Raw genomic sequence first — 20,609 nt, forward strand, 5'->3', positions numbered from 1 at the left:
CCCAGACCTCTCAATGTACGGGACGATGCTTCAACCTACTGAGCCACCTGGCCAGGGCTGGCTATATACCTTTGGATTAAGATTATTAGCTGGGAGTCAAGAACTTACCAAACTCCAGGAAATTATTGTAATGAAATCTTTAGAAAATTGAGCTTACTCTTCTTTGAAAGTGATGAAGTATGCCCTACTGATTTAAAAGACACAAGTACTTTCTAGAAAACTATGAGGGAGCAAGCTTCTGAATATCTCAAATATGTTTCCATTTACAAAATCTTCCGTCGTTATTAATGTGATTGGGAATTTGCTTCACCTTTCTTGTCACATATGTCTCCGCCAACCCCCTGTGCCCCCCGGGCCCGACACTGCAGGAGGTCGGTGGTGGAGGTCAGCCGCGCCCTCAAGGAGCTCTTCCACGAGGCCCGCGAGAGAGCCTCCAAAGCGCTGGGGTTTGCTAAGATGCTGAGGAAGGTGAGCCGACCCTTCTCTTAATTATTATTGTTCTCCTATTTTATTTTTTCTTATTTTTTAAAAAGCCAACCCTAAAGAAGTTTCTTTGTGCCTGTGACCCCAGGACCTGGAAATAGCTGCCGAGTTCATGCTCTCAGCCCCCGTCAGAGACCTTCTGGGTGTTCTGAAGTCGAAGCAGTATGTTAAGGTAAGTATTTAACGTTGGATAATTGAAATATTTTGCCTTTCGCACTTTACTTTAAACAGGAAAACTTTTTCTTAAATGTCCAGATAGTAAATATTTTAGCCTTTGGTGGCTATATGTTGACCCCAGTTATAGGACTATCACATAATCCCCCCAAAGCAAATTTTTCATACTTGATGTATTGACTTGTCTTACAGATAAAATAATTAAATATTTACTTGAACTATTTTATTAAATTAGTCACACATACCTATTTCAAATAATGTATATAAAACAATATGTTGATTTTAAATAGTAGTTTTGTTTTTCACCCCCACATTCCTGAAACAGTTCAGATTTTTTACATGAATCTTCGCCATCCTGGACATCACCAGAGCCCCTTTTTGAGTTACCATCATTGCTCCTGTTTACGTTCTTCGAGATTTACCCTTTACAGTCTGTATGATGTTGTTCCTGGAAATCTTATGGGAAGCCTCCAGTTTTATCCTAGCCACATTTATGTGACTTGTACGACATAAGCACATATGTATTTCTTGTTAAATGATCTTTAAAAGGCTTTTTAGGGTGCCCTCACCAAGAGTAATTTGTGAATCTGTATTGACATTTTTATCTTTTCACTTGAGTCAGGTGATGACCTGTTTCAGACATCATCCCCCGCAGACTCAGGATTCTTCTCTGTGCCGATCCTGGCTGGCTGTCCACCTACTGCAGGTGGAGCTGTCTGGGAGCAGCTTTGCTTAAAAATGACCCTACAAATGAGCATTGATTGCGGTTGTTTCAGGCTGATGTTCCTTCCTCCCAAGAGTGTTTTCTTTGCTATTGAAAATAAAGAAATCAGAGGGTGCCCTGTACGTGGGGAAACTTTGCAAGGCGTCTCCACCGGCACAGCACTGTCCCTCCAGTCATGTGACCTGGACCACTTTGTCCCCTCACTGCCTGATTCATGCCTTTCTCACCTCTCCTTCTCCAGACCTGCTTGTCTTTTTCTAGTTTATTTTTTTTAATTAAATTTCTATAATTTATGACATTTCTTAATTTAAGATTTCTTTTCAAATGGCTAAACTTCATTTTTTACAGCTTTATTGAGGTATAATTGGTATAGAAAAACTGCACATAATTAGTGTATACAATTTGGTGAGTTTGGACATGTTCATACACTCGTGTTACCATCACCACGATCGAGGTAATAAGATTCTGCGTCAATTCTGTTCCAGGTACAGATTCCTGGCTTAGAAAACTTGCAGGTGTTTGTTCCAGACACTCTTGCTGAGGAGAAGGGTATTATTTTGGCGTTACTCAACGCAGCCGCAGGCAAGGACTGCTCCAAAGACTCTGATGACGTGCTGATCGATGCCTATCTGCTCCTCACCAAGCACAGTGACCGCACTCAGGATTCAGACGACAGCTGGGCTGCGTGGGAGGCACAGCCTGTCAAAGTTGTGCCTCAGGTGGAGACGGTTGAAACTCTGAGAAGCATGCAGGTATATCTTACTCCCAGTTCTTACACCCGCCACCTTTCTCCGAACCTGAAGCAGTATTTCTTACTGAAAATACTTTTAGGAAAAATGAATTATTAGATAATTTTGTAGCATTACTTTAATTAACATAGTCCATCAAATTCTGTAGGTATGTTAAATTAGTCTGGAATATTTGAAATATTTTATTTATATCTTTTCTTATTTTCAACTAGGTCATTAAGTTTGTATATCCATGATCTAAAAGGAATTACCTTACTCCTTGAATTTATAGTTCTAGAAATCCCAGTTCTTCAAAAACTTTGGTTACTGGCTATTTGGTTTTCTTTTTCGTAGTGTAGGCTGTCACCTACCTACTTAACTGGGACCCTGTAATTTATATAACCCCTTAACTACCCATCAGAAGCGTCCCCATGTTCTCCGTGTTCAGCTGGGGCCAGTGTGGTGAGTGTCGTGTGCTTTCTGTACTCCTGTCTCAGGGAAGGGTGCTCCGGCCACTCAGCTGTTTGAGCCAGAATGTGACATTTCATGTAAATTCAGCCTCCCTCCCTTCTAGTTAATCAGCAGCCCTAGCGACCCCAGAGTATGTGCAGTCAGTGACCTTTCCTCTGCATGCCCAGCTATTCCCATGACCAGATCGCATCCCCCCTTCCCTGGACTACTGCAGTGATCCCCTCACCCCTAGTTCCCCTGCTTCAACCCTCCCCACACTTCTGCATTTCTTTGCTTAGGTACTTCCAGAATGATCACTCTAATACATACATCGGATCATATCACAGATCTACTCAAACTCCTTGAAGAATAAAAATAGTCTGCTCTCTCACTGTTGCATACAAGGCCCTAGCGCATCCCACTTTCAGTCCTGTGCTTTCCATCTGCTGTGCTGCTCACGCACACACGCACGCACATACACAGGAGTGCTGAGTTACCCGGGGTTCTAGGACGTTTCTGAGACATCCTGTGGCACAGTCCCCGGGATTCTTCACCACTGTGCTGAAGACCCTAGACACTGGTGCCACTGCGGCCCATTGCTCTTGGAAGCAGCTTTGCTGGACAGCAGCTCTCAGCAGGTGGCTGCTGGCCTGGTACCCTGAGGTTGGCACTTCTTTCCGACAGGGTTGAACTAGAATGGGGAGGCAGTAACTGGGTCTGTTTGTAAGCCCTATGCTTGATTTGTATCCTAGGTGGATAATCTGTTACTGGTTGTCATGCAGTCTGCTCACCTCTTACTTCAGAGAAAAGCTTTTCAGCAGTCCATTGAGGGGCTCATGACTCTGCGTCAGGAGCAGACATCCAGCCAGCCAGTCATCGCCAAAGCTTTGCAGCAGCTCAAGGTATTTCTCATCAGCTCGACCTTGACTGGTTTGTTTATGTTTGGACATCGTGCTACAGAACTAATGTGTTGTAATGTAAAGTTATTCAGTTGTCCTCCTCCTCCTCCCTGCCCAGTGCACACTTCCTCACTCTGAACCAAAAAGTTCTGGGATCCATCCTGGAGCTGTAGAACCTTAGAATCGGAAGGGATAGAATTGAACAGGCACATGATGATCACATTGTTGATCAGTAGCAAGGTTGATCATTGGAATTTAGGTCTCTTCATTCCTCATCCAACTTTTCTATTCCTTAGCAGCATTTACTAGAGGTACTCCAAGTCAATAATGTATAATCTAAAGGTTTATTTATTCTCTCACTTAACAGATAAGTCAGCCAAATTAACTAGACAGAGCCAGGTGCAGACAAGCACAGGCCTCAGAGTTCGAGATGGGCCACAGCCCTGCCTTCTCTTCCCAGTGTTTCCTGTTTTCACCACTTTCTGTGTCATGCTCCAGTTATCAGTCTTGATCTTGTCCACACTTTTCCACAGGCCATCAGTTATGTCTTTTTACTCACATTAAGGCTTGACTTCGGAAGAAGCAGCACTTCTTGAAATTACAAGGAGTTCGATAAGCATATGTTTTTCTCCAGTCAGTGTGATTACTCTATTTATCTACAAACATTCCCTCTTTTAGATTGTCTCCCACTCTAATCCCAGAGCAGGGGGTTTTTGTCTTTCGTTTGAGTCAGTAAACTTTGGAAAATCCAAAATTCCATAAGATACCAGGTATTCTTGAGCTCAGGGATGTGGGCTGTCACACCGACTACAGAGGACGGAGAGGTTAGAGACCCCCGCAGCATCTCAGAATGGCCAGGGTGGAGGCGTTCAGCTTGGGAGGGTTTCCGAAGCTATGCAGTGGGAGGTCTCACAAAAGGAATGTTTGGGCACTGTGTCCACGGGTCAGGCTGTGGGATGCTCACTGAGCGTCAGATTGTCTGGGGCTGGGTCTTGGTGTGTTCAGCAGAAGGTAGTGGGGATGTGGCTGGTCAGATCAGGCTGTTGAGAGATGCTGGGTTTTATTTTCTAAGCTTCAGGTAGTTGTTGAAGATTTAGGAAGAACATTTTGGAACAGTGTTTAAGGAGATTGTCTGGTGGAGACCTGTGCACCTAGGAGTGTGCTGAAGGCTGAGTGGAAAGGGAGCCAGTCTGGAGCTGTTGTGATATCGCTTAACGAGACAGCAGAGTCCGAGCTGTTGGTGTTCTGGGCCAATGATTCTTTGTTTGGGGGAGCTCTTCTGTGCACTGTAGAGTGTTTAGCAGTATCCCTGGCCTCTACCCAATACACACCATGAGATTTTACTCTCCCTCCATTTGTGACAAAAATGCCTCTGGACATTACTGGCACTGCTTGGGCATTGGAGGTAAAACCTGTGAGAAACCCTGAACTAGGAGTGGTAGGGGAATAAGAACAGTATGACTTGGTAACACTGTGGAGTTGTTTAGAAAAACGAGGAGCTCACTCTGGAATTTGAGCAACCACCCAGCTGAAAAGGCCACATTGTAATTAGACATTATTACTTAAAATGCATATTTTTCTCTTGTATTTTATAAGGCATTAGAGAATACCTAATACAACTAAAAATGAAAATTATATTATTTTCTGTTTTTAGTTCTTTCTTTTGTATAATCAAAATAAATGTGGCCGAGAAATATTGCCCTGGTTTATAAAGTCTGTGATGATGAAAGAAATCTTCTTCTAAACTACATAAGTATTGTGTGATTTGCTTCTTTTTGGATTAATTATGGTTTGGGACTCTTTAGAATGATGCATTAGAGCTTTGCAACAGAATAAGTGATGCCATTGACCGAGTGGACCACATGTTCACTTCAGAATTTGATGCTGAAGTCGACGAGCTGGAGTCGGTCACGCTGCAGCAGTACCACCGGGAAGCCATGGTTCAGGGCTACAATTTTGGGTTCGAGGTAGGTGCATAGTAAGAGGGAAAACACAGTACAACTTAGCAGTTGCTTTGTAACTTACAAGAAACATCGTGAATCTTGTACGCAAACCTGACTATTGATTGTAATCACAACTTAGTCAAGAATGTCTTCTTACATCATTGCTGAACATTGGAAATGTTGGGTTACTTTTAAACTGTCAGATAGTTGCCCGTTTTTATTTTGTGCTAACAGCTATCTACTTACATTAAAAAACCCTTTTAAGAGATATTTAATGCCATAAAAAAAACATTCTTAATTTAAACTTATGAGTAAAACATTTGTGAAACTGCATTGACATATGCTAACTCTTCATGCTGTTTTCAGTATATGTAAATTTTAATTGGATTTTTCTTTTTGTTTTTAGGAAAAAAGTCATTTTAAACAGATAATGGCATTATAGTGTTTAGGTATTTGTATAATCATTTTCTTCTTAATTTTGAAATCTTATAGTATCATAAAGAAGTTGTACGTCTGATGTCTGGAGAGTTTAGACAGAAGATTGGAGACAAATATATAAGCTTTGCCCGAAAATGGATGAATTATGTCCTAACTAAGTGTGAAAGTGGGAGAGGCACAAGACCCAGGTAATGACCAGGTGGGGTGTGTGCTTCATGAGCCGTGTGGGATTGGCAGTATTTCCTGCTTGTATTCGATGTGAATTCTGAGCAGAGGACACAGAGGAGCATTTCAGACTCTTTGTGGATTAGTGTGTGTGTGTGTGTCTGTGTGTCTTTAATTCTTACCAAATGAGATTTCTTTAAGGGAGTTCACATTCTCCCTGGACAGGTCTGCCTGATTACTAATCTTTCCTTCCTTACACAATATAAACCTATTGTTAGAGTAAACGGAAAAAAAATTGGTAACCAGTTTCTTTATTAAGAAGCCATTTGTTGCCCTGGCCGTTGTATGTCAGTGGTCAGATCACTGGTGTGTACACCAGAGGGTCTCAGGTTTGATTTTCGGTCAAGAGCACATGCCTGGGTTTCAGGTTCGATCCCTGGCCCCAGTCAGGGTGTGCAGGAGGCAGCCAGTCAATGTGTCTCTCTCACATCGATGTTTCTCTCTCTCTCGCTCTACCCCTCCCCCCCCCCTTTCTTCCCCATACCGCTCTTTCTCCCTTCCTTCCACTCTCTAAAAACACTACTGGAAAAAATATCCTCGGGTGAGGATTAACAACAACAACAAAATAAGCCATTTGTCTTTCTTTCCTAAAACACATTATAAGCATACTCAGTCCCAAGCATTTATAAAGAAAAAATGTGTTTTGTCCTAGATAGTAATTTTCTAATTACATTGCTTTTCAGTGTTATATAGACTACAACTGCTGTGACATTTTCTTGGTCATTTTGTGATTGCTGAAGTGCTTCATTACAGGTGGGCAACTCAGGGTTTTGACTTCCTGCAAGCCATTGAGCCCGCCTTCATCTCAGCTTTGCCGGAAGACGACTTCTTGGTAAGGAATGTTCTCGAGTTCTTTCCATTAAAAACAAATAAGTTGGTCACTGTCTGTTCTTGATTGTGTGTTTTATATTTAATAGTGGTTTTAAAATATTTTTCACGTAATTGTAGTGACTGTGCTGGGAACTGAGTCGGTAAGCACTATGGAGTTCATGGCTACGCAGTAACCTTCAGTGCTCTGCTGTCTGTGACCGTAGGGTTCAGCTCACAGTGTGGCTGTGAGCCTGGCACTTGCAAAAGACCTGACAGTGTCCTGTTTTCTACTGCTGACTTAGTTGCTACTTTTTAGCAGTTTCATGAAAAACAAGGAGTAGCTATTTCACTTCACTGTGCCATCTGAGAGTATGATACCAAATGTTATTGTGGCAAATTTCATCTGATCAAAAAGATGTCGGAATGTGAATGGATTCATTTTCACCTCCAAGTAGTGGAAGTGATCACAACAGTCCCTTGTGCACGGTGTCGCGTCGCGGGCGCTGAATGCACACGCGTCTGCCATTACTTACGGCAGTGGGATTGTGTGTGTTTTTAAATTATACAACGTGTAGCTAATTCTTGTTCATACCTGTTTTATTTTAAACTAACTTTGAAAATACTTACTAAGGGTAGCATGTTCTTTTAAATATACCAAAAGCTTAATTTGTTCTAGTTATCTGTTGAGAGAGTATCCATTCTTTCTTCTCCTTTCCCGTTTCCTTTGGGTCCTAGAGTTTACAAGCCTTGATGAATGAGTGCATTGGCCACGTGATAGGAAAGCCACACAGTCCTGTTACAGGTTTGTACCTTGGTAAGAGAGCAGCTGCAGCGTCTCTGCTTGAGCCTGCCGGCTCGGGTGAGCGCCTCCACTCTGGTTGCCGTCATTTACGATGGTGTAAGGTTTCCAAGAACATACAGGAAAATGACAAGCTAGAGGAATGAGGTGTGTATGAGAGAGCTCCACAGTAATCTTTCTAAATCCAGCAGGAGGGTTAAAGTGCGAACACAGGTGTTCAGAGATTGCCTTGCCAGCAACACTTCTTTGCACACCAGTGCTCTCCCCTGCTCTCCCCTGAAGTCTTTCTTCTGGAGGAAACTCTTGGGGAGACTCGTCTCTCGAGAAGTCAGGGCCTTGCCTGCTGCAGGTGAGCGAGTATAAGGCTCCTCCCCTCCTTTACCTTTGAAAGGTTTTCTTCTCCACCACTTTTCCAAGTACCCATTTCCCCACTAATGTAGTCACTTCCTTTTTGGTTTTACTAAAAGAAAAAAGAAATCAAGTTAAGTTATGCTATATTGTAATTACAGATTTTTTTATGCTTTTATTTTATTTTTTAGAGAGAGAGAAAGGGAGAGAGAGAGATAGATACATCGATGTGAGAGAGAAACATCGATTGGCCACCGCCTACATGCCCCCCCCATAGGGGATGGAGCCCGCAACCCGCGCATGTGCCCTGACCAGGAATCAAACCAGGACTTCTCAGTCCATGGGACAGCGCTCAATCTGCTGAGCCACACAGGCAGGACTAATTATAGTTTTTAATTACTGTTAATATACAGTTTTACAGTGTATGTTGAAATTTTAAAATATGTGTCAGAAAAGGCTATGTCTCACTCCCATCTTAATAGATAAAAGTAAAACTGTATTACTATGTAATAAACACCCAAATATGAAAACATAGAAATTTTAAACAGTTTGCTATGCAAAATAAAATAATTCATAAATGGTAAATTTTTTGAGCAGCAGCTATATCTTAAATGGTAATTGCTAGTTACAGAAAGTTTAGTAGACCTAGTTGTAATGTTTGGTTTCTTTATCTTTAAAATTCACTAAGTTCATTTATACCTCTTTTCCTCCCAAGGTTCCTATGAAATGACAGTTACCATTTGCAAAACTATTTGAACATTTTATAAAACATGCTATATTCTTATCAAACTTTGATTAAGCATATTTTTATAAATGATTTTGTGATCTAAATTATTTCTCTAAGAAATACATGATCAGCCCTGGCCGGTTTGGCTCAGCGGTTAGAGCATCGGCCTGCGGTCGGAGAGACCCTGGTTCGGTTCCCGCTAAGGGCACGTACCTCAGTTGCAGTTTGTCTCCGGCCCTGGTTGGTCGTGCGGGTGGCAGCCACTCGATGTGTCCCTTTCACGTCGATGTTTCTCTCTCTCTCTCTCTCTCCCACTCTATCTGTACAAAAAATGGAAAAATGTCCTTGGGTGAGGATAAAAAAAAAAAAGAAATACATGATCAGAATTCAGTAAAAATTACATTTTTAAAATAGTTTATTACATAAGGAATCATTTTCATTGTAGAAAATTTTCAACATAGAGAAATATTGCAAATTCTCAGGTGATCACTGTTAATGTGTGAGTCACTAATTGTTCACTCTACCTCTCTCCGGACTGCTGGCAGGACAATTGGGTCATAGTTCTCTGTAGGTCAGGCTGTCCTCTGTCCTCTGAGCACTGAGGAATGGTGGGGACAGCCCTGGACTGAGCCAGAGTGCCTGACAGTCCAGTGGCCTGGGGCTGCTCATTTCACATCTGTGAGCCTCCCTTTCTGATGCCTAAAATGGATGCTAATGAGGGTTCAATAAGTTAGCAACACTTTGTAGACTGGAATGTCCCACACAAGGCAGGAGTCACCATTGGGTTTCAGATTCTTTTACTCTGAGAGAAATTGATGAAAGCGAGAGCATGTAACCTGTCATCTTGCTGCTGTTGCTTTCCTTCCTCCCTCCCTGTGCTCTACCCGTGTCGCTAGTGGTGACGGCCTGGTATGTAGCCTTCCTCATTTCCTGTACACTCATACATGTAACTGCACGGATGTCTCCTGCCCTACCTTTCTTTCTGCTCGCATCACCCAGCAGTCATAGGATGTTTTCCTGCCATTTACTGTGTAACAGTTGGATCACACTGAGTATTCATCTTTTGCTTTTCTTGACTGACAACTGTAGACATTCCTGTGTCAACAGGTGTAGATCCGGTTCACTTTCTTCCGTGGCCGCACTGTGTCCACTACGGACACACTGAAGTTCTTTCCACCATTTCCTAGTGGGCATTTGCTTTGTTAGTTTTTCCATGGAAAACATCTCTATAATAAATATTTACCACTAGTGAAATTTGAGCACCTATTTTCTATTTATTGGCCATTTGGATTTTTTTTTTCAGTGAATTATCACACTTTGCAACAGAATGTTAAACTCGTGTGCATGTGTTTCAACAGAGTGTCTTTTACCATCATGGGAAAATTTTGTAGTAATTTTTGACTCAGTAGTTACCAGTATGTTTGCTGAATTAAAGATATCACCATCTGCATCGAATTGTATTTGTTAGTTTTTGTCTTTACCTTTGTTACTGTTGGATTTATTCCATTTGTTGTTGTAGTAGTTGAGATAATGAACCAGGGACTCAGATTTTCTAAATTTTTTTCTTAATTGCTTCATTTTGTTTTGCAAGTTTTTCCTTCAGATTGCTTCATTTTTGGTGCTTCTGTCTTTCTTGTGTAATGCGATTAAAAGCAAACAAACACCAGGAAGAAGGAAGCATTTCCACTTTGGATAACATATTTAGTATAAGATGTATATAGACTAAAATCATTAACATATGAAGAGAAAATATGACATTAAAAAAAACTGACAAGGGTTAAAACCAAGGTAAAAGTAAGGGGAGACCATGTTAGGGAGAAATAGACAAAATCTAATACTAGCCCATTGCTACTTACATTTAGTTACTGGGAAAGTATAATCGCTAGCATTTTTGTAATCACTAGGTAAGATCACTTTTAAAATTTTGGTTTTAAGTATTTTATAGTTTGTAAATTCTGTTTTAAATGTTCACTCAATATTTTTCCATTGATTTTTTTTTTTTCCTAGATAGAGTGGGAGGGATGGAGTAGGGGGGATAACATCAGAGTGAGAGAGACACATTGATTGATCGCCTCCCGAACGAATCTCGAACGAGGGCAGGACCAAGCCTGCAACTAAGGTCCGTGCCCTTGACTGGGAATCAGACACTCGACTCTGGTCCTTGGACCAACACTCTAACTGCTGAGCCAAACTGGCCAGGGAACAAATTTTGTTCTAAGTTTTATCCATATTTATCTTCTGCCTGTTTAAAAGGAAAGGAGAAGAAAACATGTTCTGGGGGGAAAAAAGATAATAACCTCCTAGTTTGATTTAAAGGAATGAAATAAAAGTTCTCACACTCAGGAAAATGACAATGCCCTTTTTAAAGTCACTTTAAAATCTCTTAAAAGTGTAGAAAACAAAAAGAATTCCTTTTTTATTAGGAAGATGCCATGCATTTTCGTCTGTCTCTAAAATGGGTTATATTGTTTGTTGCATATGTTATGTACGTTTCATCCCGGGATTTAAAAAATGTTTCTGATGGAGAAAAGTTCGAATGTGTAATGTAACTAAAAGGTGATATTTTCCACAATGCTTGTGTATGTAATAATGATTTTCTTATAGAAAGGGTTTATTTTGGTCACTAGTAAAATTAAGTCACATCCTGTTTCCATTTAATTGCTTGGCCTGGCAGCTCTCTCTCGACCCCGTTAACAGGTTGCATTTGTCACCATTTTCACTGGCAGCCATTCATCGGAACAGCCCCCGTCCTGTGAAGGTGCCGCGATGCCACAGTGACCCTCCTAACCCCCATCTCATTATCCCAACTCCAGAGGGATTCAGGTATTTGGGTATTTGGTGCTTATCTAGTCCTTTGCTTTGTGGAGTCTCTTCCGATGTGCATGCCGATACTCTGGAAGCTGCTGGACGCTGGCTCTGATAACTGGTTGTCTGTGTTCTTGTTCATACGTTTTTAAAAGCTCTTACTTGCGTTATCTTGGAGAGAAACCACCGTGCCTTAGTTACGGAAGAAGAAGACATGCCGATTTAAAACAGACTGGTGCCTTTCAAGATAACTTAGTTTCTCATCTTATTTATAACCTGAAGCTACTAAATGCTTCCCAGCTTTGGATTATTTCTTTCTCTTTCTTTGAAAAATGACCTTAGGGAAGCAAATTTGGGTGTGCCCAGCATAATAAACATTTGAAAACAATACTTAATATTAATTTGGAAGTGGAAAAAAACTGGAATGATCTTTCCAATTTTGACTTTTATGTGTGTATGTAACTACGAATCAGCTTACTCAAGTGATTTCAGAAACTGATACATTCAAATACCTTGAATGTGGTGGCATTTCTGCTTCTTGTAGGGATTGTCTTCTCTCCTCTGGATGACCACTTTTTAAAAGTTCATTTTATTTGAGAGTATTTGCTAGGAAAGATCACATCTATTTTCAAAACAATGAATTTGAAATTAGGTGGTTTTCTTTTTTCCAACCTAGACCTGAAGCTCAATGAACAATTTACATTTTATGTTTTAAGATACTTTTCACTTACCCTATTTATTTGTGACTGAAAACCGTTTGCAAGTCCGTGCCCTTCTGTCATCTGTGTTCCTGAAGCTCTTCTTCTCGTCTTAGCACTCGGAGCGTGCCTTCGGATGCGCGGAGCCACGGCCCCTCAGGCGGCGACTCTGTGCCACCCAAACCCGCCAGCAGTGCCCATGACACCAGGTAGTCTCACTCTGCCAGTGTCCTGCTCCTTGCCCCTCGTGTGCACTGCCATAGTGACCTCGGCTCTGGGGTGTGTCCCAGGAGACACGGCAGGGTTTCTCCCTCGGTGCACGTGATGCTCAGGAGCCTTCCGAGGTCGCCACAGCCCCTCGGCTCCCGGACTGACCGGCACAATAGATGATCTGTCTGATTTTAATAGTTCTTTGGACCTGATATTAACCAAACGACTGGAGTCTCTGCCAATAATAACTCTCTGGAGAGAGTATCAGAGGAAAGAGCCTGGTCCCCACCAGGAGAGATATGAGGAGTTTGGTAAACGTTGCCTTTCCTGAGATTCAAAGATGGCTTCTAGCTAGGCCCATCAGGAGATGAATTGTTATTTTAAAGAGAATCACTTTTCTGTCCAAATTACCTAATTTCTATAATTGTTGACTAGAAGGCTTGTAGAGTGGAAAATGAGTTCACGGGGCTCATACCTCACGGAGAATAGATCATCACCAGGGGGCCAGCAGACGTGGTGGGCTCCAGAAAAATGTCTCCTCGCAGAGTCTTGTCTTAGTGAGGAGAGTGTCCCAGGTTTTCCCACATTAGTTGTTTTTTGGCCTGTAGATTTCAAGGTCTTATACTTACTCTCAAGGATATTTTATTGTTTTTAATTCTACCCATATGTCTGGTTGGAGGGTTACTATTCTCATCTTCCAATAAGGATGGAGGTAGAGTCAAACCGAACTGTCTGGGTGGAGGTGGGGTAACCTGATCAACAAAGAGTTAGTGCAGTGTTAGCAGAAAGGGGACAGAGCTTTAGAATTTAAAACAGCCTAAAATGCTTTTGGATTTTGTAGCAGAAATTTCTACAGACATTTCTGTTTTTCTCATTCATTAAAACAATATTTCTAATTTATAGTGATAAACTTCTATAACCTAAAAAATGTCACTGTATTTTACAGCTTAAGTAGTCAACTAAAAATATTAACAATAACTTTGAACAAATTCCTATTCCCCTCCTTATTTTTATGTTTAGAACATTTCCTGGCCAGTGTTTCCATGTCCCAGTGTGGGTACTGCAGCTGTCTTGTTTTTAAGTGCAGTACAGAGTTATAGGGTGACGTGCCCTAAAACGCAGTCAAAGCCGAGGAGGACACGTCACCAAATGGGCTTGGCTCCCACTCTGCTGCTGTGAATCCACATGGACCAAAAGGGGCGGCAGGGCGACGTCCAAGGTTCATGAACTGTGGTCCAAGGCATTTATAAACGTGGCAGTGTGGTGCATGAAACATTTTGGTATAAAAGTTAAATGCCTTTTCACATCATTGTTAGACCTTGCCTGTTAGATGTTTAGTTAGCATCTTACGAGTAGCATTTCATAAGTACTCTTCATCTTAAATATGTACATCCTTAGAATGATCCTTGGTAGTTAGACATTTTACTGCCATCATAGCACGCCACCTTGCAGGTCAGTTTTTACAGAGGAATGACATTTTCCTTCCTTGTATGGAAGTGTACACATGGTGGTAGGTGGAACAGCTGTGATGTGCACAGCCCGTGCTTTTGTCTCATAGATTCATTCGAGCCTGCACATGCTCAGTTTAACTTGTGCCTCAGCTCCTCTCTCAGGAACCTGTGTGATAGACCCTAGGAAGACCACACATGCCTACAAGCTAGAGTCTCCGTGCAGCCCTGGCTTGTGACTGCTGCGAGGAGGCAGAATGATGCTTACGACTTCCCCTGTTGGCAGGGATGCCCAGCCCCTCGGTGTGCAGCCCTTGCCCACCTTAGAGATACAGCCACAGTGAAATTGTGCTTTGCCCTGCAGCATCCTATAAGTATTTCCATTTGATTTGGTTTAACTCAGGAAATAGTTTGAGCTTCAGTTATCTTGTTTATAAAACATTTTTTTCAGTGTTCTGTGTGCTGGAGCTAGCTCTTAGTGGTTTGTGAGAGCTCATTGTTAATTTTGTAGCAATTTTGCAAGTCAGTTGTTACACCAAGGAAATTATCACCACTGAAACTAGCTGTTAAAAAAATTTACCAGTATACCACTTTATTTAAGTATATTTTCTTTCCTTTTTAATTTTTATCCTGGCAAAAGTCTCTGAGGATGTGGAATTGACTCATTTTGGCTCTTGGAAGTCAGGAACATAGAGATGTTAAGTGACTTTCCATGGTGCCCGGTTGTTGGCATAGCTTAGGGGCAGAATGTGTTTCTTCACGTCAGCATCAGTGATGTTTCCATGAAGTGGGGACAAGACTTTGATGAGCCATGGGCAGTAGAGGATGTCCCGCCTTCAGACTTAGCCCGTGCTGTCCCATTGGAGAGTCAGGAGTCGGAAGCACTGCGTGCTTCATAATCCGTCTGCTCATTAGACCACAGGGCTCACCCTGTTCATTGTCTAGTCCAAAAGAGCATAAATGCTACCATACTTCATTTTATCATTCATTTAAAAGTACACACTAAACTTGTTCACAAACTAATGCCATCTTTATTGTGGATGATTTGTATTGTGATTTTAACACCTGCCTTACGTACTTTTGTTTCTTGCTCTTTCTGGATTCATTCTGGATTGCTGGACTGTTAACCTGTAACTTTATTCTGGAAAAGCGCAAATTAACTTTGTTCTTTATACGTTAAGCTTCCTGTTCTTCTCACTTTTGCTTGGCTACTGCTTGAGAAACCGTTAGTATTCCCTCCTGTTTTCTCATTAAGAGACTTGAAATCTTTTGAGTCACGTAGTGATTTTAGCACTTGAAGATTTAAGTACATAAGTAAAATTTCATTATAGTTATTAATATTAACCAGATTTGGCTAATGATTTTTATCCATCCTGGGCTTAATTTATGGAGCTTTCCACACACGTCAACACTTTAGTAAATACTGTTTTCGTTTTTATTTTTCTTGCTGTTTTTAACATGAAATAGTGTGTTGCACAGTTAGGTTTCCATGTGTTGGCTGTGAAGGGATGGAAGTCTCCTCTCCTAACCCTGGGGAGGGTCCCGGACTGGCACTGCTTGCTGTGGGTGGGCATTCTCGTGGGGCTGTCCTGTGTGCTGTCCTCTGCCCACGAGGGGCAGCTTGGCCCCAGGGACCCAAGTCGCTCTCAGCCGAGAGCCTCTGCTCTGGAAGAACTCGCAGGTCTGCCCTTTGGGGTTTCATCGGGTTGATAGCTTCATTTAAATTATCACAACAGGGGTTCCAGCGTCCCTGAAAATGACCGGTTGGCTTCCGTCGCAGCTGAATTGCAATTTAGGTCCCTGAGTCGTCACTCCAGCCCCACTGAGGAGCGAGATGGTGAGTGTCAGGTGCCTCCTGCGTTCTCAGCAGCCTCGTCGTCTGTCTCAGTCCACCAGTTTCTGTTGATGCCTTTGAAAAGGACAGACGAATAGGAAGTGCCAGGGCTTCGTGAGAAGACTTGATGCTGAGCACATCAACTTTTAATGGAGATGTTTTTTTAGTTGTGTTGCATTTCCTAGGTCTCCTTTTGTTGCTTTTTAAAAAACCTTCATTCGTGATATTTAAGTTGCCAAGTGTTCTTATTCTCTTTAAAAATGCAGAAGTGACACTGTGTTTGTTGATGATATGCAGGAGTTTTATTACAGCGCAGACTGAAGCGTCTCCGTCCAGCTGCTATGTGGAGACCTGCAGGGTGGCCCTGCTGGGTTAGGGCAGGGCCTCTCAGGTGTGGTCCCCAAGTCATCCCATTGTTGTTTGTTACCTGTGGAAGGCTTATGTCGTTAAAAATTCTGCAACCCCATTAATAACTTCTTAGTTTGGTGTGATTTTCTGGAATTGATTGTAGAGACAGCTTCTCACATTCACATCAAACTGTGATTAATCACCAAATAGGACAGGTTGGTGGTAAACTCATCATTGCCACTCTCCGTTTCAACCTTGCTCTCTATTAAATAAGCATAATTGTTTTATGAGTCTGAATCTGTATGAAAAATACTTTTCTGCAGAGCCAGCGTATCCAAAAGGTGATCTGAGTGGGCCGGTGCGGAGGAGCTGGGAGCTGCGGACACTCATCAGCCAGACCAAGGGTGAGAGCAAGAACATTGAACTTAAAATGTTTCAGCACAGAGGGATGCTCATCAGCCAGACCAAGGGTGAGAGCAAGAATGTTGAACTTACAGTGTTTCAGCACAGAGGGATGCTCAACAGCCAGACCAAGGGTGAGAGCAAGAATGTTGAACTTACAGTGTTTCAGCACAGAGGGATGCTCATCAGCCAGACCAAGGGTGAGAGCAAGAATGTTGAACTAAAGTTTTGAGCACAGAGAGAGTACGGTTCAGCTTCAGAATTATTAGACCTTCTACATTAATGTTTCATGATCTCTTTTCTACATCTGACATCACTTTCTGTACATACTGTTTGCGTACATTTCCTGTTTCTTACCTTAAGTTATAGGCACCCTTGAATCGGGAACACATTCTATCATTTTATAGTCTTTAAACACTGAGATGCTTAGTTTTATCTCTCACCTTGGGAGGGCCCTTAGCATAATTCTTTGTTTGTTGTAGAAGCACAATAAGTATTTATAAAGTGAATACCTGTTCATTCTAAGGCTATGGAGGTGAGAGAAAACTTGTTTACAAAGTAGGTGATCAGCAGCCAGCAGAAGCGAATAGCAGGGAATCGCTGGCCCAGCGCTGACGGTGTGTAAGAGCTTCCACGTGGTCAGCGTCACAACAGCTTGAGTGCTGGGCAGCACAGGTCTTGTGCTCTCTTCATAAGTGACCAGAATCTCCGAGAGACATAATGTGGCCATGGTGGTAAATGACAGGGACTAGAACATACTGCTCTGTGTCCCCATCCAGTCATCTTCCCACCACAGCACCCTTAGCTGTGTGACTGGTCAGGAGAATAGCTGTCCACCACCCACGGCCAGAACAGTCAGGAGGGATTCTTGGAGGCTTGACCTGGCCTTGGAGGAGTGGAGGACAGGTCTGCATCGACCCAAGAGGAGAAATGCGGGAGAAACACATCTGGGGGCCCAGAGGCTGCAGAACGGACCGGCCGCAGTGGGGTGGATGTAGCTGTCAGGAGGTGGAATTGTAAGGGTGAGTGGAGATCAGATCATGGCCGGTCTTCAGGATGGCCCTGACCCAGAGGGGGCAGCCACCCCGCGGCCTCTCCAGCTGCTGGTGTGTTCGGGATGGGAAGGTGGGTGAGGAGACATGAAGGTAGTAACCTACGAGCCTGAATTGGGGAGGAAAGCGAGATCAGTGAGAATAGCTGTGGTGCTGCAGCATAAGATCGTAAGGTGATGGACTCAGGTGGGACCTAAAAGAGGAGTGAGAACAAGAAACAGCTGTGCTGCCACACGGGCCAGGCCTGGGCAGGCTGGGTGCGGGAGGGCTGGGGCAGGGGCTGGGGCAGGAGCCTGGGTGACAGGGCAGCGGCCCCTCTCCGGTGGCTCACCCAACCCGTAGTTCCCACGGCTACCAGGTCTTCGCGATGACTTTCAAAGCAAATACTTGGTGGTCAAGTAAACTTGGGATCTCTAGGGAGAGTTCCGGTTCACATTGATGTATTCAAGACAGAAATCTTGAGAAATATTTTACTGTAAAAAAAACTTCCCCCAGAAATATTTGACAGTGGAGTCTTGTTATGCGCCAAGAGAAGCGGATGTGTCAGTGATGGGGAGAAAGGGAGCAGGACCTGTGTTTCTAAGAAATGATTGTATTAAGAAACTATAATTGGAGTGTTATTAATATCTGGGAATTTCTCACCTCGAATTAACCTCAGTCATCCCGGTCCTCGGTGGCCTCTTTGCCTGCCAGGAAACCCTGGCTCTGGCGTAGCTAGTTAGGGGCAGTCTGAGAAGCGCTGTGCTGGATGTGTGGGCAGCCCAGGGCAGTGGTTCTCCACTTCCTGCTGCTGCGGCCCTTTGACACGGTTCCTCACGTTTGGCGACCCCCAACCATGCAATTGTTTTTGTTGCTACTTCATAACTGTGATTTTGCTACTGTTATAAATCGCCATCGGAAATATGTGTTTTCTGGTGGTTTTAGGCGACCCCTGTGAAAGGTCGTTCAACCCCCAAAGGGGTCGTGACCCACAGGTTGAGAACCGCTGATCTAGTGGGATGTGAAGTCAGCATTAAAAAAATAGCCTGGAGTCTGCATCATGTGAAGTCAAAGTAATAATGTTTCATGAAACTTGTTTTAGGTTCCACGTGTGAAAGATGTTTCTCACTGTAAATCATGATCAGATAAATGGGTGAAATAGAGATATGGAGCCTGATGGGAAAAGAGAATCATAATAACAGTAGCTAAAATTTATTGAGTTTTCCTGAATTCCAGACAGTGGGAAAACTGCTTTACATTCATGATTTTATTAAGTTGTCACAATAACTCTGGGAATTAGATATTATTACCTTTATTTTGCAGATTAGGAATTTGACATACAGAGAAGTCAACTGACTTGCCGCTGTCATACACCAAGAACGTGGTAGGCTGGGATTTAATTCCAGGCATTCTGATTCCGGGGCTCTTATCTGTGCCCCTCCCAAAGAAGGGAGACTCCATCCTTTTCTCATCAGAGCGGCTTCCCAGGACAGGTGCAGTGTCTCTGCTGAGCGCAGCAAGAGAGAGGGGCTCCGGCACTGGTAGGAAGGCAGTGTTTAGGCAAACAGAACAGTGTGAACAAAGGGCTGGAAGTGCGAAAGAGTTTGGTGTGTGCCCCGAGTCTGTGGAGTGTGACTAGGGAGCCTGTGGCAGGAGAAGAGAAGGGGAGTGGCGTAAAAAGTGAACTGGGAAGTATGAACAGGGTCCAAATTGTGCAGGACCTTGAATCCCATATGAAGGGCTTTGCATTTTTGATAAACAGGTTGTGATGACCCATGAACTAAATTTATGTAGGAAGTCACATGATCAGATTTATTTTAGTGAGATGATGCTGGCCAACAAGAGTGGAGTGGAGAGAGGAGAAGCTGAGGCAGATGGGTAGTCATCGCAGTTGTCTGACCAGCAGCCTTGGAGAGAACACGTGGCTTTGTCTTGACAGCTCGTGTTTTATGTGGGTCTGTGCAGCAGGCAGTGTCCTCTGCCAGCTGTTCGATTGTGTCTGCCTGTGTCTGAGCAGGTGATGCTGAGCTTTGCTGCGATGGATGCTGATATCCATTGCTCTGCTTTTCCCATTATTACTGGCTGGAAGTTGACTAGATAATAAAAGGTCTGAGCCAGGGGGAGGTCACACCCACTACGATGGCTGTATTGCATACGCCAGGGTGCAGGCGGACTGCGTCGCAGATTTTGAGCTCAGCAGCGGAACCTCTTTGTTCTCTTTGTTTTATAGTTGCAAACTACAGAAACTAAAAAACACTACATTAAATAAAACCAAAAAAAACCCACATTCTCTTGGCACCGTGTAATTGGTGTCAGCACTGACACAAGTTGTCTCAGAGGTAAGGAGTCTGCTCCAGCAGAGGTCTGGGCCATCATTAATCTCCTTGTCTATGGCCCCTCCGAGTTTCCCAAGGCCACCATTAACCTTTTATCTTCATGGTTCCTCTGGGCGTCAGTCCCGGGTTTTTTAGAAAACTGCTCAGGTGTTTACGTGCAGGAATAACAGGTCAGAAAGGAGTTTAATTTTGTGAAAACATTATTAATCCTTTCCAATAATGGTGATTGGGACGACTGAGTTTGCATTTCTTTCTGCAGATACTGCTTCTAAGCAAGGACCCATAGAAGCTATCCAGAAGTCAGTCCGATTGTTTGAAGAAAAGAGGTATCGAGAAATGAGGAGGAAGAATATCATTGGACAAGTGTGCGATACCCCCAAATCTTACGATAATGTCATGCACGTTGGCCTGAGGAAGGTGACTTTCAAGTGGCAAAGAGGAAACAAAATTGGTAAGGAAACTAGAGAGCATGACACAAAGATGGTCTCTGTTAGAAATAGTGATAGTTACATTCCTTTAGGTTAAAACTTACATTTTTGGTCCTTTTCTTGTGTCCATGTGGCAGATATATTAGTATCTTTAGCAGAGGGTTCTGGGTATTTTTGTTTCTTTGCTTCATTTATTCTGAGAGCAATACAAAGTGAGGTTTTAGAGATTTTAAATGGTTCATTAAATTGAATAGTTTTGCTGGATAACTTCACAAGTTGCCAGTGGGGAAGGACATAAGTTGTACCCATTTGTTGTAGTCT

The 20,609-nt window shown here is 42.9% G+C and overlaps 1 protein-coding gene across 3 annotated transcripts in view; it reads left to right on the forward strand.

Moving 5' to 3' along the window:
* MAP3K4 (mitogen-activated protein kinase kinase kinase 4) overlaps nucleotides 1-20,609 on the forward strand; it is a 75,667-nt gene that overhangs the window by 45,480 nt on the left and 9,578 nt on the right. Inside the window, exons 8-20 of one of the 3 annotated variants that reach the window (XM_036248361.1) lie at nucleotides 369-468; nucleotides 572-655; nucleotides 1,867-2,133; nucleotides 3,312-3,461; nucleotides 5,264-5,425; nucleotides 5,894-6,027; nucleotides 6,818-6,896; nucleotides 7,610-7,676; nucleotides 11,475-11,571; nucleotides 12,368-12,460; nucleotides 15,646-15,746; nucleotides 16,415-16,561; nucleotides 20,120-20,311. In XM_036248361.1, coding sequence (XP_036104254.1) covers nucleotides 369-468; nucleotides 572-655; nucleotides 1,867-2,133; nucleotides 3,312-3,461; nucleotides 5,264-5,425; nucleotides 5,894-6,027; nucleotides 6,818-6,896; nucleotides 7,610-7,676; nucleotides 11,475-11,571; nucleotides 12,368-12,460; nucleotides 15,646-15,746; nucleotides 16,415-16,561; nucleotides 20,120-20,311 — 1,673 coding nt within the window. The remainder of the gene's footprint in view (nucleotides 1-368; nucleotides 469-571; nucleotides 656-1,866; nucleotides 2,134-3,311; nucleotides 3,462-5,263; nucleotides 5,426-5,893; nucleotides 6,028-6,817; nucleotides 6,897-7,609; nucleotides 7,677-11,474; nucleotides 11,572-12,367; nucleotides 12,461-15,645; nucleotides 15,747-16,414; nucleotides 16,562-20,119; nucleotides 20,312-20,609) is intronic. The other 2 variants (XM_036248362.1, XM_036248363.1) reach the window with 2 other exon arrangements.

Source organism: Molossus molossus, unplaced genomic scaffold (genome assembly GCF_014108415.1).
Source record: "Molossus molossus isolate mMolMol1 unplaced genomic scaffold, mMolMol1.p scaffold_m16_p_8, whole genome shotgun sequence".
In the NCBI taxonomy this organism is placed as follows: Eukaryota; Metazoa; Chordata; class Mammalia; order Chiroptera; family Molossidae; genus Molossus; species Molossus molossus.